This window comes from Salvelinus fontinalis, chromosome 19, assembly GCF_029448725.1.
Source record: "Salvelinus fontinalis isolate EN_2023a chromosome 19, ASM2944872v1, whole genome shotgun sequence".
Taxonomy (NCBI): Eukaryota; Metazoa; Chordata; class Actinopteri; order Salmoniformes; family Salmonidae; genus Salvelinus; species Salvelinus fontinalis.
This window is the reverse complement of record NC_074683.1, coordinates 6,987,137-7,007,119: the sequence shown is the minus strand read 5'-3', so window position 1 is coordinate 7,007,119 and position 19,983 is coordinate 6,987,137. Positions and strand designations below refer to the sequence as shown.

At 42.9% G+C, this 19,983-nt stretch overlaps 2 protein-coding genes across 3 annotated transcripts; one reads left to right on the top strand and one right to left on the bottom strand.

Moving 5' to 3' along the window:
• Positions 1-52: 52 nt before the first annotated feature.
• On the top strand, positions 53-5,637 carry scrn3 (secernin 3). Of its 2 annotated transcripts, none has more exons than XM_055870539.1 (8): positions 53-220; positions 3,372-3,476; positions 3,557-3,789; positions 3,958-4,157; positions 4,253-4,465; positions 4,810-4,972; positions 5,065-5,245; positions 5,329-5,637. In XM_055870539.1, the coding sequence occupies exons 3-8, from the start codon at positions 3,689-3,691 to the stop codon at positions 5,488-5,490; spliced, it is 1,020 nt and encodes a 339-aa protein (XP_055726514.1). In that variant the 5' UTR covers positions 53-220; positions 3,372-3,476; positions 3,557-3,688; the 3' UTR covers positions 5,491-5,637. The 2 variants fall into 2 exon arrangements, with proteins under 2 accessions (XP_055726514.1, XP_055726513.1); XM_055870538.1 differs by having other exon boundaries at positions 3,320-3,476; positions 3,608-3,789.
• Positions 3,955-19,983, bottom strand: gpr155a (G protein-coupled receptor 155a). Its single transcript, XM_055870534.1, has 16 exons — positions 19,836-19,983; positions 13,961-14,452; positions 13,131-13,530; positions 12,381-12,552; positions 10,951-11,106; positions 9,799-9,882; positions 9,495-9,615; positions 9,247-9,331; positions 9,038-9,128; positions 8,732-8,945; positions 8,542-8,631; positions 8,144-8,274; positions 7,807-7,902; positions 7,648-7,712; positions 7,424-7,561; positions 3,955-7,167 (listed from the first exon to the last, which is right to left on the bottom strand). Exons 2-16 carry the CDS (start codon positions 14,376-14,378, stop codon positions 6,972-6,974), a joined length of 2,457 nt encoding a protein of 818 aa, XP_055726509.1. The 5' UTR covers positions 14,379-14,452; positions 19,836-19,983; the 3' UTR covers positions 3,955-6,971.

Genomic DNA, 19,983 nt, shown 5'->3' with positions numbered 1-19,983 from the left:
TCATTCAAATCTTCTTCCGAGTCAGCTCTCTGCGTGCGTGACCTCTGACGTACAGTGAGGCAGTCACAACATTCATTGTGCGCACTTGTGAAATCTGGTAAAGATTGAAATAAAAGTGAAAGTAAGGACGAAAGTTTATAGTTTAATGAATCAGCGGGACACATACAAAAATTAAATTGTCGGCTACAATTTGTGATCCGGTACTTGGCTGCGGTTACAGGTAATGTTAACATGCCTAGTTGAAATCAGCAGATTATTTCAGATGGTACACTAGACAGGCAATGTCCAGTGCATGTTCAAGTGCTTTGTTTGTGTGTTCATGTTGTAAAATCATCAACCATTTCTGCGTACTTTATCACAGTGTGTTCTTTGTAAATAGCCTTCTGTCACAGTAGCTTCCCACTGGGCACAAACTGGTTGAATCAGTTATCTCAACGGAATTTGTCAACGTATTGTGACGTGGAATCTAAATGTCATTAATGTAAACTGTTGTTTTGTGGGTGAAATTTCAACCACAGGATTATGTCATCATTTCAACACATTTTCAACATAGACACATATAAAATATGTTCAATTTGTACCTTTTAAACAACGTCAGATATTCAACATTATATCCACCGTTTTAGTGGGCAGCACCTCCTACTGTAGATTGGAGAGTTGATCTACAACTATGCTCTTTATTTAGTGATTGGGAAAAAATCGATACAGTTACATATCCGCAATATTAATGTTGTGCTTGTTGGCTGTACCTGCACCAAAACTCCAGTATTTCCCCTTCATAGCTTGTTCTCCATCTTCTTTTTAAATAGGGAGTCAATTTGTTTTAAGCACTTTTATTTCCATGACTGATCTAAACTCGTTTTCTAGGGCTTTCTTGTCCCTCTGCAGCAGACATACTGTATAGTGAGCAATATGTTTGGAATAATGAATTGCAATAAAATCACAGTATCGAATCGCAATACATAAAGAATCGTGAGAATCCCAATACATATTGGCACCTACGTATCGTGATAATATCGTATCGTGAGGTCCCTGGCAATTCCCAACCCTAACTTTATTGGTATCTTTAAAGGGATACTTTAAATAAAGTTTGATTTGATTTAGTCCTATTCTTTAACTTTGATTCTTGGTTGAGATGGAGACGTGAATCCAACATATCAATTATTAATTTGTTGACAAACTGGAATTAAAGCCAAAGATACATCTCCTTCAAATGTTGATATTTTGTTGCGTTTTCAACCAAACACAATTCAATTCCACTTTTGCAATACAGTAAATAGCCTATTTACTAGTCGACAAGTTAACAAATATATATTGGATTCATCTTTATATTTTATATTTAATCCCAACCCCTGTCCCCGCAGGAGGCCATCATTGTAAATAAGATTATGTTCTTAACTGACTTGTCTAGTTAAATAAAGGTTAAATAAAACACTTTAAATAAATAATTACATCTCCAACCAAACCAAAACTAAAAGTTAAATAATAAGTTTAAGCCAGTGGCTCTATCCAAGCATTAGATACTCTTTAAATTATGATATTTGGCTGCATTGTCAACCAAACACAATTCAGTAATACTTTAGTAATACAGTTAAGGCTGTCTTCTAAACTAACATGACAGTATTTATTCAAGCGTAAAATGAGTAACACATCCATGGCCACATTTTGAAGTTAGCCTACTGCAACTGACATTTAAACAGGTCAACATTTACAAGGCTGCAGGGCCAGACGGATTACCAGGACGTGTACTCCGAGCATGCGCTGACCAACTGGCAAGTGTCTTTACTGACATTTTCAACCTCTCCCTGTCTGAGTCTGTAATACCAACATGTTTCAAGCAGACCACCATAGTATTCTTGGGCACAGGGACTAAGGTAACCTGCCTAAATGACTACCGACCTGTAGCACTCACGTCTGTAGCCATGAAATGCTTTGAAAGGGTGGTCATGACTCACATCAACACCATAATCCCAGAAACCCTAGACCAATTTGCATCCCGCACCAACAGATCCACAGATGATGCAATCTCTGTTGCACTCCACACTGCCCTTTCACACCTGGACAAAAGGAACACCTATATGAGAATGCTATTGATTGACAGCTCAGCGTTCAACACCATAGTGCCCTCAAAGCTCATGACGGGCCGCACCCAGGTGGTAAGGGTAGGTAACAACACATCCACCACGCTGATCCTCAACATGGGGGCCCCTCAGGGGTGCGTGCTCAGTCTCCTCCTGTACTCCCTGTTCACTCATGACTGCACGGACAGGCACGACTCCAACACCATCATTAAGTTTGCCGATGACGCAACAGTAGACCTGATCACCGACAACGATGAGACAACCTTATAGGGAGGAGGTCAGAGACCTGACCGTGTGGTGCATGGACAACAACCTCTCCCTCAACGTGATCAAGACAAAGGAGATGATTGTGGACTACAGGAAAAGGAGGACTGAGGACGCCCCCATTCTTATCGACGGGCTTGTAGTGGAGCAGGTTGAGATCTTCAAGTTCCTTGGCGTCCACATCACCAACAAACTAACATGGTCCAAGCACACCAAGACAGTCGTGAAGAGGGCACTACAAAACCTATTCCCCCTCGGGAGACTGAAAAGATTTGACATGGGTCGTCAGATCCTCAAAAGGTTTTACAGCTGCACCATCAAGAGCATCCTGACGGGTTGCATCACTGCCTGGTATGGCAACTGCTCGGCTTCCGACCACAAGGCACTACAGAAGGTAGTGTGTACGGTCCAGTACATCACTGGGGCCAAGCTTCCTGCCATCCGGGACCTCTATACCAGGCGGTGTCAAATTGTCAAAGACTCCAACCACCCTAGTCATAGACTGTTCTCTCTGCTACCGCACGGCAAGCGGTACCGGAGCACCGAGTTTAGGTCCAAGAGGCTCCTAAATAGCTTCTACCCCCAAGCCATAATACTCCTGAACAGCTAATCAAATGGCTACCCAGACTACATTAAGTTGTATAAATAGAAAATATCTGACATTACATTCCCATTTGAACTTTGTTGTGCTTTTAAATGGTTGAAAGCGCAGTAATAACACATTTAGATGACAAATAAACCAAAAAATCACACATTGTTTTTCCATTGGAATTTGTGCTTTTAGATGGTTGAAAGGAAAGTTGTAACACATTGGGAATACAACAAACTTCTGTCTTTCCTTTTTGAGTGGGTGAATAAATGTACAAATCCTATTGATCAACGTCTCAACCAAATATGACCAAAATGTCCAGGTTGAAATAACGTTATTTGCCCAGTGGGTTGGGTTTGGTTGCTGAATTCTTTCTGCCCACCAGAATGTACCCATCTTCCTGTGATACCTTTGTGGCTCTGCCCCCTGCCACCCAGGGACAGCGCATCGTCTTCGGAAAGAACTCCGACAGGCCCTGTGATGAGGTCCAGGAGGTGGTCTACTTCCCTGCAAGAGACTACAATGCAGGAGAAAAAGTTGAAGTAAGTCTTTAAGACCTCCTCTGTACATGTTTTCAACATGTATATTGTAGTGATGTGAAAATGTCACCTGTCTTACTCAGTAGGTACACAATGACAGCTGTGTCCCCTTTCGGTCTTGCTCCTCGGACTAGTGTACGTACATCGAAATTGAGCAGGCAGCCCATACCAATGCGGTTGTGCTGAGCAGACCAGCCTGGTTGTGGGGGGCTGAGATGGGGGCTAACGAGCATCAGGTGTGCATCGGAAATGAGGCAGTTTGGGGCAGAGAGAGTGCTGAGGACGAGGAGGCCCTTCTTGGCATGGATTTTGTCAGGTGAATATCTGCCAGCTGATTCATACATATCTGTTCCTGTCTGTAGTTTGTCCTTCTTCAACTAAGCATTGCTCAGGTATTTGTAAATTATTGCTTGTAAAATAAAAATGCATTGCACTGTAAAGCAAATAATGGGGACACATCAATGTGATGGATTTGTCTTTGCAGACTTGGTCTGGAGAGAGCAGAGACTGCTCAGAAGGCTGTGGATGTTATTGCTGAGCTGCTGGAGAAATATGGCCAGGGAGGAAATTGCATGGAGGACCAGTCTGGCTTTACCTACCACAACAGCTTCCTCATCTCCGACAGGACTGAGGCCTGGGTGATGGAGACGTCTGGGAAGTACTGGGCAGCAGAGAAAGTGGGAGGTACATTTTAATAAGCTATCAGTGTTTAAGTTTGCCCAACTTGTGAACTTGCAGAGCAATAACAGTTTTGAATGTTGTTTTTGATCCTCCTCTAGATGGATATCGTAATATCTCCAATCAGTACTCCATAACAACCAAGATAGACAAGGAACACCCTGGGATGAGGGAGTATGCCAAGAGCCATGGCTGGTGGGATGGGAAGGCCCCGTTCAGTTTTGCTGAGACATACTCTTTCATGACTACAGCCAGAATAGAGGCATCTAGCAGCAGATACTGCGAAGGACGGAACCTACTAGAGCGAAGTAAAGGTGAGTTAAGTGTGTAGATGAATGTAGGCCATTGCTTTAGGGATTAGTTGTTTGTGTAGAGAAAAATGAGTTTGATCAGATTTGAATCAAAACTGAATAGTGAATCCATAGAGGACAGGGCTCTCCAACCCGTTTTTTTCTGGAGAGCTACCGACCTTTAGGTTTTCGCCCCATCACCAGTTGTAACTAACCTGATTCAACTTATCAACCAGCTAATTATTAGAATCAGGTGCGCTAAATTAGGCTTGTAGTGAAAACCTACCCGACCATAGCTCTCCAGCAACAGGGTTTGAGAGCCCTGATATAGGATGACAAACCATTTACAATTACTTTTGAGTATTTAGGACACATCACAGCTGAGACAATGATGGAAATCCTGAGGGACAAGGAGAGTGGCATCAACATGGAGGGGATGTTCATGACAACAGGAAGCATGGTGTCTGTCGTACCAACAGACTCCACCCTGCCAGGGGTGCACTACATCACTGGAACACCTGACCCTGAGAGGTAGCCAGCCACCGCTCAACCTAGCCTTGTTATTGTTCCATCTGAAGCTTATGCAAATCGCTGTATATTAAGGGCCCTTTCTTTCCCAACAGGTCTGTTTTCAAACCTTTCATCTTTGTGAAAGACATTAAACAGTTGAAGCAAACTAGCTCTCCCTGTTATGGCCCTGATGACCCTGTGAAGAAGAGACCTCGTTTCCAGAGCAAGCCAGATCGCAAACATCCACTGTTTATCAAACACGAGGTGGTGGCTGCAATCATTGACAGCACCAAGGTACAGAACTTTTCCTAATCTATACATCTTAACCCTTTTAAGATTAAGCAAATATGTCTTAAATTTAGCATTTTATTTTTTAGGACAAAGGAAAGAAGATCCTGCAGAATATGAGAGAGTTAGAAAAGGAGAAGATGGCTGAGATGGAGAAACTTTTATCAACTGGTATTGAAGACCCTACTTCAGTTGTGCACCTGTTTTCTACCTCAAGCCAGGAAGAACTGAGCGTGTACAGTAACATTTAGTGGGATCTTTCATATTGGAATGACAAGGGGTTGTTTCAAGATCAAACCCCAGCATGCCCCACTATGCAATCATTTCACTACATTGTAACAGTAAATGGTAGTTTCATAAATTGCTGCTCATCAGTAAAAAGTATTAATACATCTGGATCATGATTACAGCCTGTCATTTTTCTTTAAAATCCTAGTTTTATATTTTAAAACATTCAACCAAACAATAATACTAGAGCAGTTGAGGAGAGAGTTGCCTTTAGTTTGACATTTGAGCTGTTTACTGAGTGATTTACATAGGCTTATTTGAAGTAAAAGAACAGGACAAGTTCACGTTATTACACCACTGCCGTCAGGCATCTGTAAACACCCTGAAAAGCCCTAAAGAGCCACACCCACGCGTTACCACACCATGTATCCACCAGCTCTGTTTTACCCAGTATAAAAGGAATCGCGTAAACCAGAGGTGCAATAGTTAGTTTTTTTCAGAACAGGCTGGGAATCAGAGGAACATGCAGCATTAGTTGGCTTCAAAGTACATGACACCGTATATTCTCGGTCAAGTGACATAAAAAAAATACATTGACAAACCATCATTCAAACATTCATAATGCCAAACGAGGTGAATACATGGCTCATTTACCTTATTAGCAACAGTAATAAGCACAACCCCATTAAAAGGACAAAGTAACATCGCTCCAAAATAACACATAATACAGATTACATTTAATCTGGCACATTTGGTATTGTACTCCTTTTCTCCCAACAAACTGAAATGTAATTGTGTATTTAAAAATCCCAAAAGATAGCTGATCAGAAATGTATATTTCTTGGCCAAGAATCATTAAAATAAGTCTAAACCAAAAACACAATTCTGCCTTAGCAGACAAGTCTGCATCCATAAACATTTGACACCATTCCATCTACATTATTCAAAATAGATCTAGCTGCCGTATCCTATTTAAGTTCTAAACAATGGCCAAATTAAGGATTTTTAGAATACACAGCAACATTACAGACTTCTATTTTTAATACCTGAAGTCACATTGACAAATACCATTCTTGTCACCCGAACGAAATAAAAACATGTTCAATCAGCCTCATGGTATACGAGTGTCATCAAGGGTATACAAGCTAGTCTGTATAACTTGAGATGATAATGCAAGATATTTGACATCCATCATTTTGCAAGATTATTCATTATTAGTTCTGCCTCCTTGACAAACTTAAATCTCGTTATGCATACAGTACCGCACAAACATATTACAATGGACAGTTCAACAGAAAAACAAGTGCTCAATGCTTGTTATGACTGCATATTTCCCATGTGCAAAAGAGTATGAGTATTTCAAAAAGCAGCACTCTTCAATTCACCTCTATTGGTTATTACTGCTAGGTAGGTAGAGACCTGGTTTCAGGTTTGGTAGGTAGCCGACCTCTGTCATCCTGTGCCTCAGGAGAGCCCTTGAGACTGGGCCTGCCCAGGGCCCACCTTACGCAGTGAAGCGGTAGTGCAGCTCGTCATCTTGGAAGCCGTACTCCTGGGTGATGTGCTGGAGAACCCCACCCTGCTGCAGTCGGCCACCGTAGAGCAGGGCCTCTCCTCGGTCCTGTGACAGACCCACCTGCAACAGCCACTCCACCAGCTCACTGCCAAGAAAAGTGTCCGCCACCATCCTCTCCCCACACCTGTGTGTCGGAGGACAGATTCACCAACAGGCCAGTTAGGCACTCCCCACAGCTACCAGCGCCAATAGGAACGACAGAAAGAGAGGGAGAGGAGGGAGCCGATAGACAGGAGGAAGATGGCGCACAGACAAAAGCAAGAGAGAACACAACCCATGCACCAAAAGCCATGAAAAAAATTATTTATATTAGGGATGATCAATGGGTATACAAAAACTATGCCAGACTGTGAAATCATAAACAAAGTCAGACCCCTAACCTCTTCTTCTGGACAATGTCCCGGACACACTGCTCTTTGTGGTACGTGGTGAATTGAGTGCAGGTCATCATGATGTCGTCAGACACAACCAGTTGAGGCTGCTCCTCTGGCTTCATACTATGCCACAGACTGGACATCCTGGACAAAAATACATGTCAAGGCTTCTTATTCAACACACAGCTTACTACTAGATCCTATGAAATGCTTGTCAGGGAACCAATTACCTCTTTTTAAATGGCAGTATTATTAAATGTTTGTCCAGACCAAAAATCCCAAATGAGATGAAGCCCTGAGGACAGAAAACACATATGTAAACACCACAATTAAAATGAATAGAGCCGTTGTTATTGCCATTATGTCTAGGCCAGGGAGGCCTATTGTACCTGTCCATAGTTGACCACAGCACAGAAGAACTGCAGCTCTAAGTAGAGTCTCCCAGGAACTTGATTAAACAGCCACCACAGGCAGCTGGACAGGTTCTAAAAACGTGGAGAGAGACATGCAATCCAACAGGGATCATCATACTAACCCAAACACTGAAGGGCAGGGCAGGGGTAAAATACAATCAACAGGCTCTGTTGCATAAGGTAGGCCTAGCTGTGAGGCATAATACTCTATCACAACATTTCATCACTACATTGACTGACCCTTGAGCAACATCCCAACCAATTAGGTTTTATCTTATCCTGAGGGAGCTTTGTGTGATGTTGAGTCACTCACAGCTAATAGGCTGACGGTCAGTAGCAGGCATAGGAGCACGTGGCGGGCCACCTGTCTGTCTGCTAGCTGCCTCTGCTGCTCCTCCTGGGCCAGTAGACAGCCTGTGGACTCACAGCCAGTCCCACACTGACCTGAGGAAGGCCACAGAGCAGACATGGCTAGTGACCCACAGGGTAATGACATAGTTTCAAATGAATCACTTAACCTAAGCGTGACATTTGTGTGGGGATAACTGGGGCAAGGAGGATTTCCTGGTCTGACCACCTGTCCTGACCAGGGAAACTCCTTGCCCTTGGTTTAACGATATCATTTGTCTACAGGAAGAGGAGGTATCTGACACAACAAATTCAAATGAAGACTAGAGGGATGTAGGTTAGGAGGTTTCTTAAAATCACTACCTGGCTCGATGAGAACCGCGTCATTTTTGTTTGTGCTGACAATCATATCAGGCATGGGCTGGGATGGAGCACAGTCACACATATGGCACTCTGACAACACGCACAGAGGATACATTTGATCAGCATCACACACTTGATTAACAAGTCTACTGTAATATACATGTCATAAATCCTGCTAACGCAAGTATACCTTGGTTGATGCTTCCGGTTCTGCCTGGCTCCAACATATCTGGGAGAGTTTGGGTATCGGGGCAACTCTGGGGCCTCAGATCCTCAGTAGTGCCTAACAGAGAGTCTCTCTCCAGGACCTGGTACTTCGAATCCCACGTGCCTCGACTGAGGCCCATCAATGAGCCACCACTCAGCACTATGCTGAAGGCAAGCACAACTGAGGTGCAGATGTTCTGCGCAAGTCAAAAAGACGGAAGGTCAGGATGATGAAGTCATGTTCTACGAGAGGCGATTCTGAATGTCTACTTTCCCCAGTCCGTCTCACCTGGGGCGTCCCGTAGAAGAACGCCGAGTCGATGGTGTCAGGCATCCTCTCCCCAGTTAGGAGGAGCACTGCTGCCACAAGGCCTGGGACTCTGTTGGCATTAGATAAGGACTATGTTTGAGCAGCAGATTCAACAAACAAAAAAAGATCCCTTGGTTTCCAGCTATTTCATTATTTCAGTGGAAAAAAGAAAATTAATCATGACTCACCCCCAGCCTGCAATCAGCAGGAAGCCTGGCGCAACCTTCAGCTCACCACCGCTCTTCATCAGCACAAGGGAAAGCGCTATCAGACCTAAAACCACAATGCGCACTCTAGCTCGAGATCATCATCGTCGCTAGACGCCGCACCTTTCACTTTTTCCTTTCGAATCACAGTATGTTAAACACACAACAGCATACTGTAGGAGAGAATGGTGGTGGTATAACGTTGATGGTCGTGCGGGTGACGGACATACCTGGCCACACGTAAGTACTGTACAGTGAGCCGTACAACAGTGTGAATGTCAACACGTGTCCAATGAAGCTGTCTTGGCGCACGACAAAGTTCCACAAGATCATGCCGACACAAGCTAGAATCTGGACGCACGGAGAGGCACACGTCAATAGAAAGCAGCAATCAATGACAACTTTTACACAGTGATATTGCTCTTACGACTTTCTACTACGGACAATATGATATGTTCACATTATTCCTTGAACATACAATACGTCAGTTGATGAATGTTTTTGTGAAAAGTAACCGATATTCAAAAGCCTTGCCTGTGCCAGGAACAGGTTGAGGGTGAACATGTGAGGCAGTCTCTTGAATTTCTTACTCAGGAACATGACAGTTACTGTCCAAACCTGTAACAAAAAGACCTCAAAACTAGATATGCTCGTCTACACAAACCATACAGAAAACGATACCATATGTCTTCATGTAAACAAGAATTGAAATTTCATAAATCCATATCATAACACCACATGCATCCTAGACCAAAAAGATTAAACACAACATTTCAAAATAGTTGGTCCCATGTTTCAGCTGAAATAAAAAGACCCCAGACCAGGACCTCCACATGCCTGACACCATCACATTCACTATATACACGTGCATGTATACCGACAACACACACACTCAATTTGCTGCTGCTACTCTGTTCTTTATTTTACTCTCATTATTAATCCTGATGCCTAGCCTTTTTACCCTGCCTTCATGTACATATTTACCTCAAATACCTCTGCACATTGACCTGGCACTGGTACTCCCTGTATACAGTTGCATTCTAAGCAAGCATTTCACAGTAAAGTCTACACCAGTTGTATATGGCGCATGTGACAAATAAAACTGGATATGACCAGTCTAGAAAACAAATAAAAATAAAATGGCCAGCCGAATGGGAACAGGAACAGAAAATAAACAGTCCCAAATCAAATGTATTTATAAAGTCCTTTTTACACCATCAGATTTTTACTAGCAATGTGTTCCCGATTCGTTACAGAAGTGAAACTGAGGTCACATTATAGGAGGAAGTAAGTCTCACGCATCATATCATTGGCACCAGACAGACATCCTTCTGATGACTTTGAACTGCTTGGTTTCAAGTCATATCCCCATCCCTGCTGTTCATAGACTTCCTGCGCTTTTCAATATCATTGTATCCCTTTTTCAATACAGAATTGATGTAGCCCAGCCTAGACAGTATCACCTAATAATACTGTCCCCGAATTCCACAATATAAATGGGATTAGGTACAAAGAAACTTTAGTACAAATCAACACAGCACCCTGCTTGGGGCTTATAATTTCCTGAAATCCGACCACCCTGTCTGAAATAAAATAGGCTAACCAGCACAAAGCCAGTCAGGAGATAAAGACTACAGTTAATGATAGTTCTTCGTTCATAATGGTGGGAGGCAGTCAACAACTCACCAGTGTAACTAAGCTGATGATGCTGACATTAAAGCTGACATTCTGCAGTGAATCCATCAATGGCTTAGGGTCCATCCATGGTATTGTCAGCAACCAAGCAGAAACATACATTATGGGAGCTGAGAGGAATGTGCTTAGTACCATCCCCGAGGTAACCTGTTAGAAAACAATTATGACACTGTCAATGTCTTCCTATGGCATACATTTCTATTAGGGATGCACAACATAATATAAAACAGCACTACATGTGCAACACAGCATTCCTAACCTAGCCCACAATGTCTGCTGTGTGGATCGAACAGTCAACAAGTCGAGCAATCTTTTGAAAGAGTAAGAACATTTCAGCGAGACAACTCAATGGCGAAATCCATTAAATGCCAAGATAATGGTATTCATTGCCCTTGACAATTAACGGATCTCTGTCGTGGATGATGTTGGCTTTCGCCGACTGATCGAGCAGCGGTAAACACTACCAAGTAGGCGCTATTTTTCAAATGTTGCCCTACCAGAATTACACAGTATTGTTGAAACTCACATCTATGAGCTACTTGCTATGGGCATCACTGCTATTAACTTCATGACTGGCATTTGGACCAGCGATATCAGCCCCATGAGCATTGAGTCTGACAGCACAGTGGGTCGACGAGGATCTCGTACTGAGGAAAGCCATATTGCATGCTCAAGAATGTGTTTGTTCTCATACCGCTGCTGCCATTTCAATGGCATTTGAGAACGTGTTTGAAACTTGAACACTCCTAGCTCCATTCGAACAACTGACTGGATAAAAATAAGCTAATCAAACTGTGTCTGCAGCAGACATTATACCCTCTGTCATGGCATTGAAACGCCTGCTCAACAAAAATGCCGACACAGACTGTGGGGTTAACTTGGAAAAGTACTCTAATTGAGGCTGTGAACAAGCGATTCGGTAACATTCTCTCTGAGCCTCTACTGTGTCTCCACCATGCGCGATGCTAGGTATAAGGACCGCTACTTCGATGCAGACAAGAAACAGGGTTTACGTGAAATGTTCCAGACACAGTTGGACAAGATGGAAATGGACACAGTGACAGTGCGCACCAAGGAAGAGGCGCCACGGACAGAGAGCTGAAACTTCACTGCTTGACATGTATGATGAAATCCTGGTTGAGACCGAACAACAAAACAGCACAGCAAATAAGTGAAAGAAATAGGTTTTGATTACGTTTTACTGGTAATGGGGACATACGTAAATGCCAACAAAATAACTTTTTGGTCAGTGTGTATGTTTCAACTATTTAACTGTACTAGAATGCTTAAAAGGCCACCATTTAAAAAATATATATCGGTATCGTTGTTTTGGGGGAAAGGAAAATATTGGATATCGGTCAAAAATGTCATATCGGCGCATCCCTAATTTCTATCCATACAGGAGAGGGTTGATGACTTACAACTTGTAGCTCCATGTTATAGTGAGCAGCATAGATGGCCACACTGGGGGCGGTAGGGAAGACTCCATAGAGGAAGGCATAGTTGGAGAGACTGGATTGGTTGAGACCAGAGTTGGTGTGGTCGGCATACAGTAGCTCCACCATTTCTCGACAGATCAACGGCATCACCAACCTCCAGAAAAAAACACACAAAAACCCCCCACGCTATTTAAAGTTGAATGTTTCTAAAGTTTACAGAGAAATGCTGGATTCCTTCACAATGAATCGTCAGGTGAGAAGGAAGAGACTTTATTTCTTCTCCTAACCCTTGACAATAACGTTCTGCAGGTCAAAACACTAAAATGTGGGTGGGTGCCAGCATTGAAGAACGTTGGTAATACACAATACAACGGCAGTCCTGAGCCTACGGTTCCCTTGTGTGTGACAGACCTATATGGATCTACAGTTAGTTCTGAGTCAATAACATGTTGTTGTCAGCTCTCCGACAGGCCCAGACCTGCATGGCATTACACCAACACAAAATGTAATAACAAGCAGGTGTGGTCTTAGGTCCTAACAATGTATAATTACAACTAACCCTTTAAGAACAGGATGAACTGCAGGCCTATATGAATATGAATTACAGTTCATGTATGCTTAACTCAGGATTAGGTAAAAAAAAAAAAGCCATTATACTGTACACATGTAATAATCTACCCTAATATTTTCAAACTCAAACAATCCCTCCTAATTCCACCCAAAAACACTCACAGCTTTGCAGTGATGAGCAGGATCAGGGCTACAACAGTAGACCTGGTGAGCTTTCCCAACTGGCCCACCATGGAGAGGCCCAAGTAGAACAGGGCCGCTCCTCCAAAAGAGTTAGCCAGGCCGTCCACAAACTGCTCCATGAAAGCAGGGATCTTCTGGGCCAGGATGAAGTGGAAGATAATGCCAATAACAACCATGAACACGATGGGGTTCTTCAGAACCTGAAGGATGACCACACCCACTATCTGGAGTTTGTTCTGCTGCTGGTCTCTCTGGTCCCTCCACTTCTGGATCTCACAGAAGGCAAAGCCAATTGGGTTGAGAAGCATGAGAGACACTGGGGCCACCAGGTAGATGTACTGTAGGTACTCTGGGTGGGTGTTCTTATACAAGGCCTCAACTGTGAAGAAGAAAACAAAAAAAGAGGTACAGTTTAGGAAGGTATATTTTCGGGAGGAGAGCAGAGTGAATCAAAATCTGTGTCACAAACCAACCAAATAAGATTTATAGTATAAAAGACATCAATTTCCTTTGTTCTGAGGATCTGCAAGGAGGAGGCTCTCAAATTTTAAGTGGAGTGAAACTCAAAAGGCACTCGCACATCTGAGCAATCTTTTATGCAGGTGCATGGTAACAGTTGAACAAGATGAAGGAAAAAGAAAACCGCACACTGCTCTCGATAGTAACACTGATCTTTAATAAAATGACGCACCGATACGTAAGCTTATTAAAGATCAGTGTTACTATCAAGAGCAGTGTGTGGTTTCCTTTTTCCGTCATCAAGTGAAGGGAAACTGAAAGGATGGAAAGAAGAAGAACACAAGACTCACCAATAGGATATCCCAAAGCAAAGTCGTTGCTTTGAGTAGCAAAGATTGAGAAGAGACCAGCTTTGCTGAAGCGAGTGTCAGGACTGGCAACCAGAAGTGTAATCACACACACAATGAAAAACACAGACACTTTGGCGATGAGAATACTCCACAGAAATGGCCAGATGACATTGCCAAAGTCCAACAGAACCATGTTCTTAAAAAGCAATGCTGGGAGGGCAAACTTGGACACAAAGTTCCCCAATCCTTTGCCCTGTGTGGATGTGATGATGTTTGCACGCCCAGCAACGTAGCCACACAAGATGATCCCAAAACACTCCAGGAGTGCTGGGAAGAGCTGGTCAATGGACATGGTGGGAGGGGTGTCAGAGGGATCCATGTCCCCATATGAAATATTGAGGTTGGCAGGGACCTTCATAGTGGCTTAAGTCCTCAGATAGCAGCTCTCGTGGCTGGCCACGCTGATGGGGTTGCTGAGGTCACTACCAGTCACTGAAAACAGAAAATACATGGAGGTCAGTCAACTACTACGATTTCAATTTAGAGTCCCTAAAAACAGCAGTAATGACAATGTCTTACACAATTGAAACATTTCTGGGGAAAAAGTCTGTAGAAATAAAACAATTTAGTAGTTTTTTCACACGCATGTTCCTCAAAACTGAACACTAAGATAGCTAAATAACAAAGTCTACATTTATCCACTGACGACATCCAGAAAATGTGATTCTAATGACTTTGACAACACATGTAGCTAGTAGTTAGCTAGTAGTTACTTTGTAGCCTAATGCAACCTTCTGACAGTGTAAGCTACTTTTAAACAACTCGGACAAAACAGCGATGCTAGTTTTAGGTCCCAAAAAACAAAGAGATCTGCTGTTTGATCAGACAATTAATCTAGATGGTTGTAAAGCCATCTCAAATTTTAAAAACCTGTGAAGCACCTCTGCGTCATTCTGGACCCTGATCTCTTTTGACGAACATATAAAGAATATTTCAAGGGCAGCATTTTTCCATCTTCGTAACATTAAAACATCTGAAACTTTTTTGTCCAAAAATTAGGCCGAAAAACGAATCCATGCTTTTGTCACTTCTAGATTAGACTACTGCAATGCTCTTCTTTCCGGCTACCCGGATAAAGCACAAAATAAACTTCAGTTAGTGCTAAACACGGCTGCTACAATTGACTAGAACCAGACAACTAGACCATATTACTCCAGCGCTAGCCTATCTACACTGGCTTCCTGTTAAGGCTAGGGCTGATTCCAAGGTTTTACTGGACTTTCTCCTACCAATGTCTCCAATTTGGTCCTGCTGTACATACACTACGTGACCAAAGAGTATGTGGACACCTGCTCGAACATCTCATTCCAAAGTCATGGGCATTAATATGGAGTTGGTTCCCCCTTTGCTCTTATAACAGCCTCCACTCTTCTGGGAAGGCTTTCTACTAGATGTTGGAAGATGGCTGAATGGAAGCAAGTCCACGCAGCAATGAGCATTAGCAAGGTTTTATTTTATTGAACATTTATTTAACTAGGGAAGTCAGTTAAGAACAAATTCTTATTTACAATGACGTCCTACCCATCATTGTTGTTGGGTGATTAGGCCTGGCTCGCAGTCGGTGTTCCAACTCATCCCAAAGGTGTTCAATGGGGTTGAGGTCAGGGCTCTGTGCAGGCCAGTCAAGACCTTCCACATCGATCTCGACAAACAACTTCTGTATGGACCTCGCTTTGTGCACGGGGTGACCTCTACACTACTCCAGCTGATGCTTGGCATTGCGCTTGGTGACCTTATGCTTGTGTGTGGCTGCTCGGCCACGGAAACACATTTCATGAAGCTCCCATCGAACAACTATTGTGCTGACATTGCTTCCAGAGGCAGTTTGGAACTCGGCGGTGAGCGTTGGAACTGAGGACAGATGATGTTTACGCGCGATGCGTTTCATCACTTGGCAGTCCCATTCTGTGAGCTTGTGTGGCCTACCTCTTCAGGGTTGAGCTGTTGTTGATCCTAGACGTTTCCATTTCACAGTAACGGCACTAACAGTTGACCGGGGCAGCTCTAGCAGGTTAGAAATTTGATGAACTGACTTATTGGAAAGGTGGCATCCTATGACGGTGCCACGTTGCAAGTCACTGAGCTCTTTAGTACGAGCCATTCTACTGCCAATGTTTGTCTATGTTGAATGCATGGCTGGTGGCGAAGGTGAAGGGCAAGGCACTGGAGTGATGAACCGCCCTTGCTGTCTCTGCCTGGCTGGCTCCCCTCTCGCCACTGGGATTCTCTGCCTTTAAGCCTATTACGGGGGCTGAGTCACTGGCTTACTAGTGCTCTCCCATGTCGTCCCTAGGAGGGTTGTGTCACGTTGTACCAGGCTTTTTTTTGCTATACTCGACTTGAGTGAGTTGAGCTACTGATGTGATCTTTCTGTCCGGTTTTGCGCCCCCCTCGGGATTGTGCGATGGAAGAGATCTTCGTAGGCTATACCAGCCTTGTCTCAGGGTAGTAAGTTGGTGGTCCATTGATATCCCTCTAGTGGTGTGGGGGCTGTGCCTTGGCGAAGTGGGTGGGGTTATATCCTGCCTGGTTGGCCCTTTCCGGGGCTATCGTCAGAGAGGGCCAGTGTCCCCTGACCCTCTCAGCCTCCAGTATCTATGCTGCAATAATTTATTTGCCGGGGGGCTAGGGTCAGTCTGTCCTATCGGGTAAGATTCTCCTGTCTTATCTGGTGTCCTGTGTGAGTATTCTCTCGCTCTCTCGCCATAATTACATAAAAACAAAATGGATGAGCATGCCTTGTAATGTTTCTAAAAGCAAGAAATGTATTATTAGTAAGAAATAATGTGGTATGTTGCTAAATTGAATTACATTTTTTGTGACCCAAGTCTTTTAACCAAAATATCAGATACAAAATGTTCAGCTGCCCCTTTAAATGATAAGAGGTTACCAAGGTAACAGGGTCACTCAAGTAGTATGATGTGTCAGTGTGTGCGATTTGGACATCTCTTCACTATCAGCTGAAGCAGCAGACTCAAACTAACATTTAAAAATAACAGAGCTTGTGAACAAAACAATCTAAATAGCCAAGAAGCGAGTACAAAGTCTCACTTTGTAGACTTTAGACTAAATTAGACCAACAACTTTTATGCCTCTGCGCAGCGCCTCCAAAAATGAATCTATCAGTACTTCACTCATAGCGTACAGCTCTCCTGCCAGGCAGTGTTGGTGCGTGATGTGGGATATAGAATTTGTATTTCTTTGTGCGATTAGCATCTCTGAATCAAAATAGAAGACATACTTTGAAAACAACTACTGCAGCATTTTTCTACAATAAGTTGCAACTCACATGTGCTCAACTTGCCTTAACTATTTTTATTCAGAAATGTAATTCACTGTAGAGCCCTGCAAATTGACCACCCGCCAACGTGGCAGGTGAAATAGACATTCTTACCCACCACTACCTAAATCAAACTGCATTTGGCAGGTAGCAGGTGTTAATTTTATGCCCTGAGATAAGGGCAATTCCATGGTAACACACTGATTTTTACTTCAAAAGTATGCCAAACAAAAAAACTTTGATTGCAAAGTTAAACAAACCATACAACTCGAGGACTAGGCCACAGATTTTTGAAAACGACATTTACTTGAAGAACAGCGCAATATGTAAAGTTTAGCAACAGAATGACTGTAAAATCTCCCTCAGTTGTGTGACCACGTTTTCCAATAACTTGGTTAAATATGTACTCGGAATTAAGATTCAAAGATGTCTGCAGAAAGAATGGGGTGTCAGCTACCGTATATGACACCTTGAGTTTGAAAACATATATTGTGTCTAGTTTGAGAAGCAGACGCCTCACAAGTCCTCAACTGGCAGCTTCATTAAATAGGACCCGCAAAACACCTGTCTCAACGACAACAATGAAGAGATGACTCCGGGATGCTGGCCTTCTAGACAGAGTTGCAAAGAAAAAGACATATCTCAGACTGGCCAATGAAAAGAAAAGATTAAGATGGGCAAAAGAACACAGACACTGGACAGAGGAACTCTGTCTAGAAGGCCAGCATCCTAGAGTCGCCTCTTCACTGTTGACGTTGAGACTGGTGTTTTGCGGGTACTATTTAATGAAGCTGCCAGTTGAGGACTTGTGAGGCGTCCGTAAGTGACCCCAAACTTTTGAACGGTAATGTAAATCCTCCTTTGCATGTTTGGGTATTACTCTACACACTAGCCCTGTCAAACTACCCATACAAGCACACTACATACTTAAACTGCACACTCATTTCTACATTTGATCTAGTACAATTCACTCGTCTTTGACAACAGCTGATAATCAGATGAATTGACGCGCTGTACCAAAATTAACGAATGGCACGTGTCAACGCAATCTCACAATACGACGCGAGTACTATTTACATTTTTTTGCATACTATTAAGTATGTTAGTATGAGGATTCGCACACTGACACTTCTAATGAGCTCCGCTCCAAAACAAAACCAAATTTGGATGGTCTGGATCAAGCATAGACATCTGTTTCACAAGTTCAGACATCACGTCTACTTTACACCTTCTTCGAACTGCAAACAAACCATTCCAGTGTTTTTTTACTTGCTATATTGTATTTACTTCACCACCATGGCCTTTTTATATTTTTATTTATTTATATATATATTTTGTTTGCCTTCATCTCCCTTATCTCACCTCACTTGCTCATATTGTATATAGACTTATTTTTCACTGTATTATTGACTGTATGTTTGTTTTACTCCATGTGTAACTATGTGTTGTTGTATGTGCCGAACTGCTTTGCTTTATCTTGGCCAGGTCGCAATTGTAAATGAGAACGTGTTCTCAATTTGCCTACCTGGTTAAATAAAGGTGAAATAAAAAAATAATAAAAAAAACAGTACAGCACAGTAGTTCATTACAGTAAATTATACTGTACTCGAGTGGGCTCTACTGTACTATACTGAACTCTACATACTGACTTACATTCTACTCTAGTTGTATTCACTGTACTGTCCAAACTTGTGAAACAGACGTCTATGATTGGTTCAGATTTGGATTGACCAAATTTCAACTATATTCCAACGTCCATGGACACCCGGGGTGCCAGTCAGTTCTCAGAGGGTGGGAAAGCTGGTTACAGTAAATGGATAGAGGGGGCTCATGGGTAGGTCTCCATAAGAGCTGCGAGAGATGACATTAACTGGAGAGAGAAGAAAGACAGAGACAAAGAGGAAGAGAGAGCGAGAGGAAGACAGCGACAGACAGTTAAGACTTGTTTCACACATCTGCGTTGACCACCACACGAAAGACATAAAGAAAACAGTTATGAACACAACTGTATGACAGTAACGTTACAGTAGAAGGTGACCCAACAGAGTTGTGACTACTAGGAGTTCCCATAGTAGACAATTAAGTTGCAGTCATCCGGTTACTGATTTATCGGTCACTTACCTATTTGGTAACAGAATGACGCATTTCGTAGAAAATATATATATATATATATATTGTAACGACCTGGGTTTATATGCGCGGAAATCGACAGTCGAAAGCGCACTGGACTTCGGGCAAGAAGGTCGAGGGTTCGAGGCCTGCTCCCTGCTGTTTCATTACAATATAGACTCTTAGCATTCATTTGACACCAAATATAATGTGTTCTTATGAACTTCGTTAGTGCTCGTGAATCATGGGGCGTTTTACATGGAAAAGCCCATTATCTAAATTACCTAACGTTAGCTATAGACAGCCAATTAACCTTGCTCTATCCATATAGTACGCGCGATATTTATAGATAGGTGACATGCTGTACCGGGTGCTATTTTGTCTAGTCTACTCCAAGTTCCCAAAAGAAAAAAGAAGACAGCTTACCGATACCTCTCCATGTCAAGTGCACCGTCTGTGTCTGACAGTTCATGTTGCTACATTCCTTGTGACTGCAGTGCAAACTACTTCACCAATCAAATGACATGGGGCGGAAGGGACCAATGAGTAAGTTCGATTATGCTGAACCGTTTGG

What these genes read in the sequence shown, in the direction of transcription:
- scrn3 (XM_055870538.1), top strand. Translation starts at nt 3,321, where the DNA reads ATGTACCCATCTTCCTGTGATACCTTTGTGGCTCTGCCCCCTGCCACC. An exon ending in CTTGGCATGGATTTTGTCAG is followed by an intron (nt 3,790 to 3,957) that starts GTGAATATCTGC and finishes TTGTCTTTGCAG; the next exon opens with ACTTGGTCTGGAGAGAGCAG. An exon ending in GGAACACCTGACCCTGAGAG is followed by an intron (nt 4,973 to 5,064) that starts GTAGCCAGCCAC and finishes CTTTCCCAACAG; the next exon opens with GTCTGTTTTCAAACCTTTCA.
- gpr155a (XM_055870534.1), bottom strand. Translation starts at nt 14,378, where the DNA reads ATGAAGGTCCCTGCCAACCTCAATATTTCATATGGGGACATGGATCCC. An exon ending in CGCGGTTCTCATCGAGCCAG is followed by an intron (nt 8,275 to 8,541) that starts GTAGTGATTTTA and finishes GGCCTTCCTCAG; the next exon opens with GTCAGTGTGGGACTGGCTGT. An exon ending in CTGTGGTCAACTATGGACAG is followed by an intron (nt 7,713 to 7,806) that starts GTACAATAGGCC and finishes TTCTGTCCTCAG; the next exon opens with GGCTTCATCTCATTTGGGAT.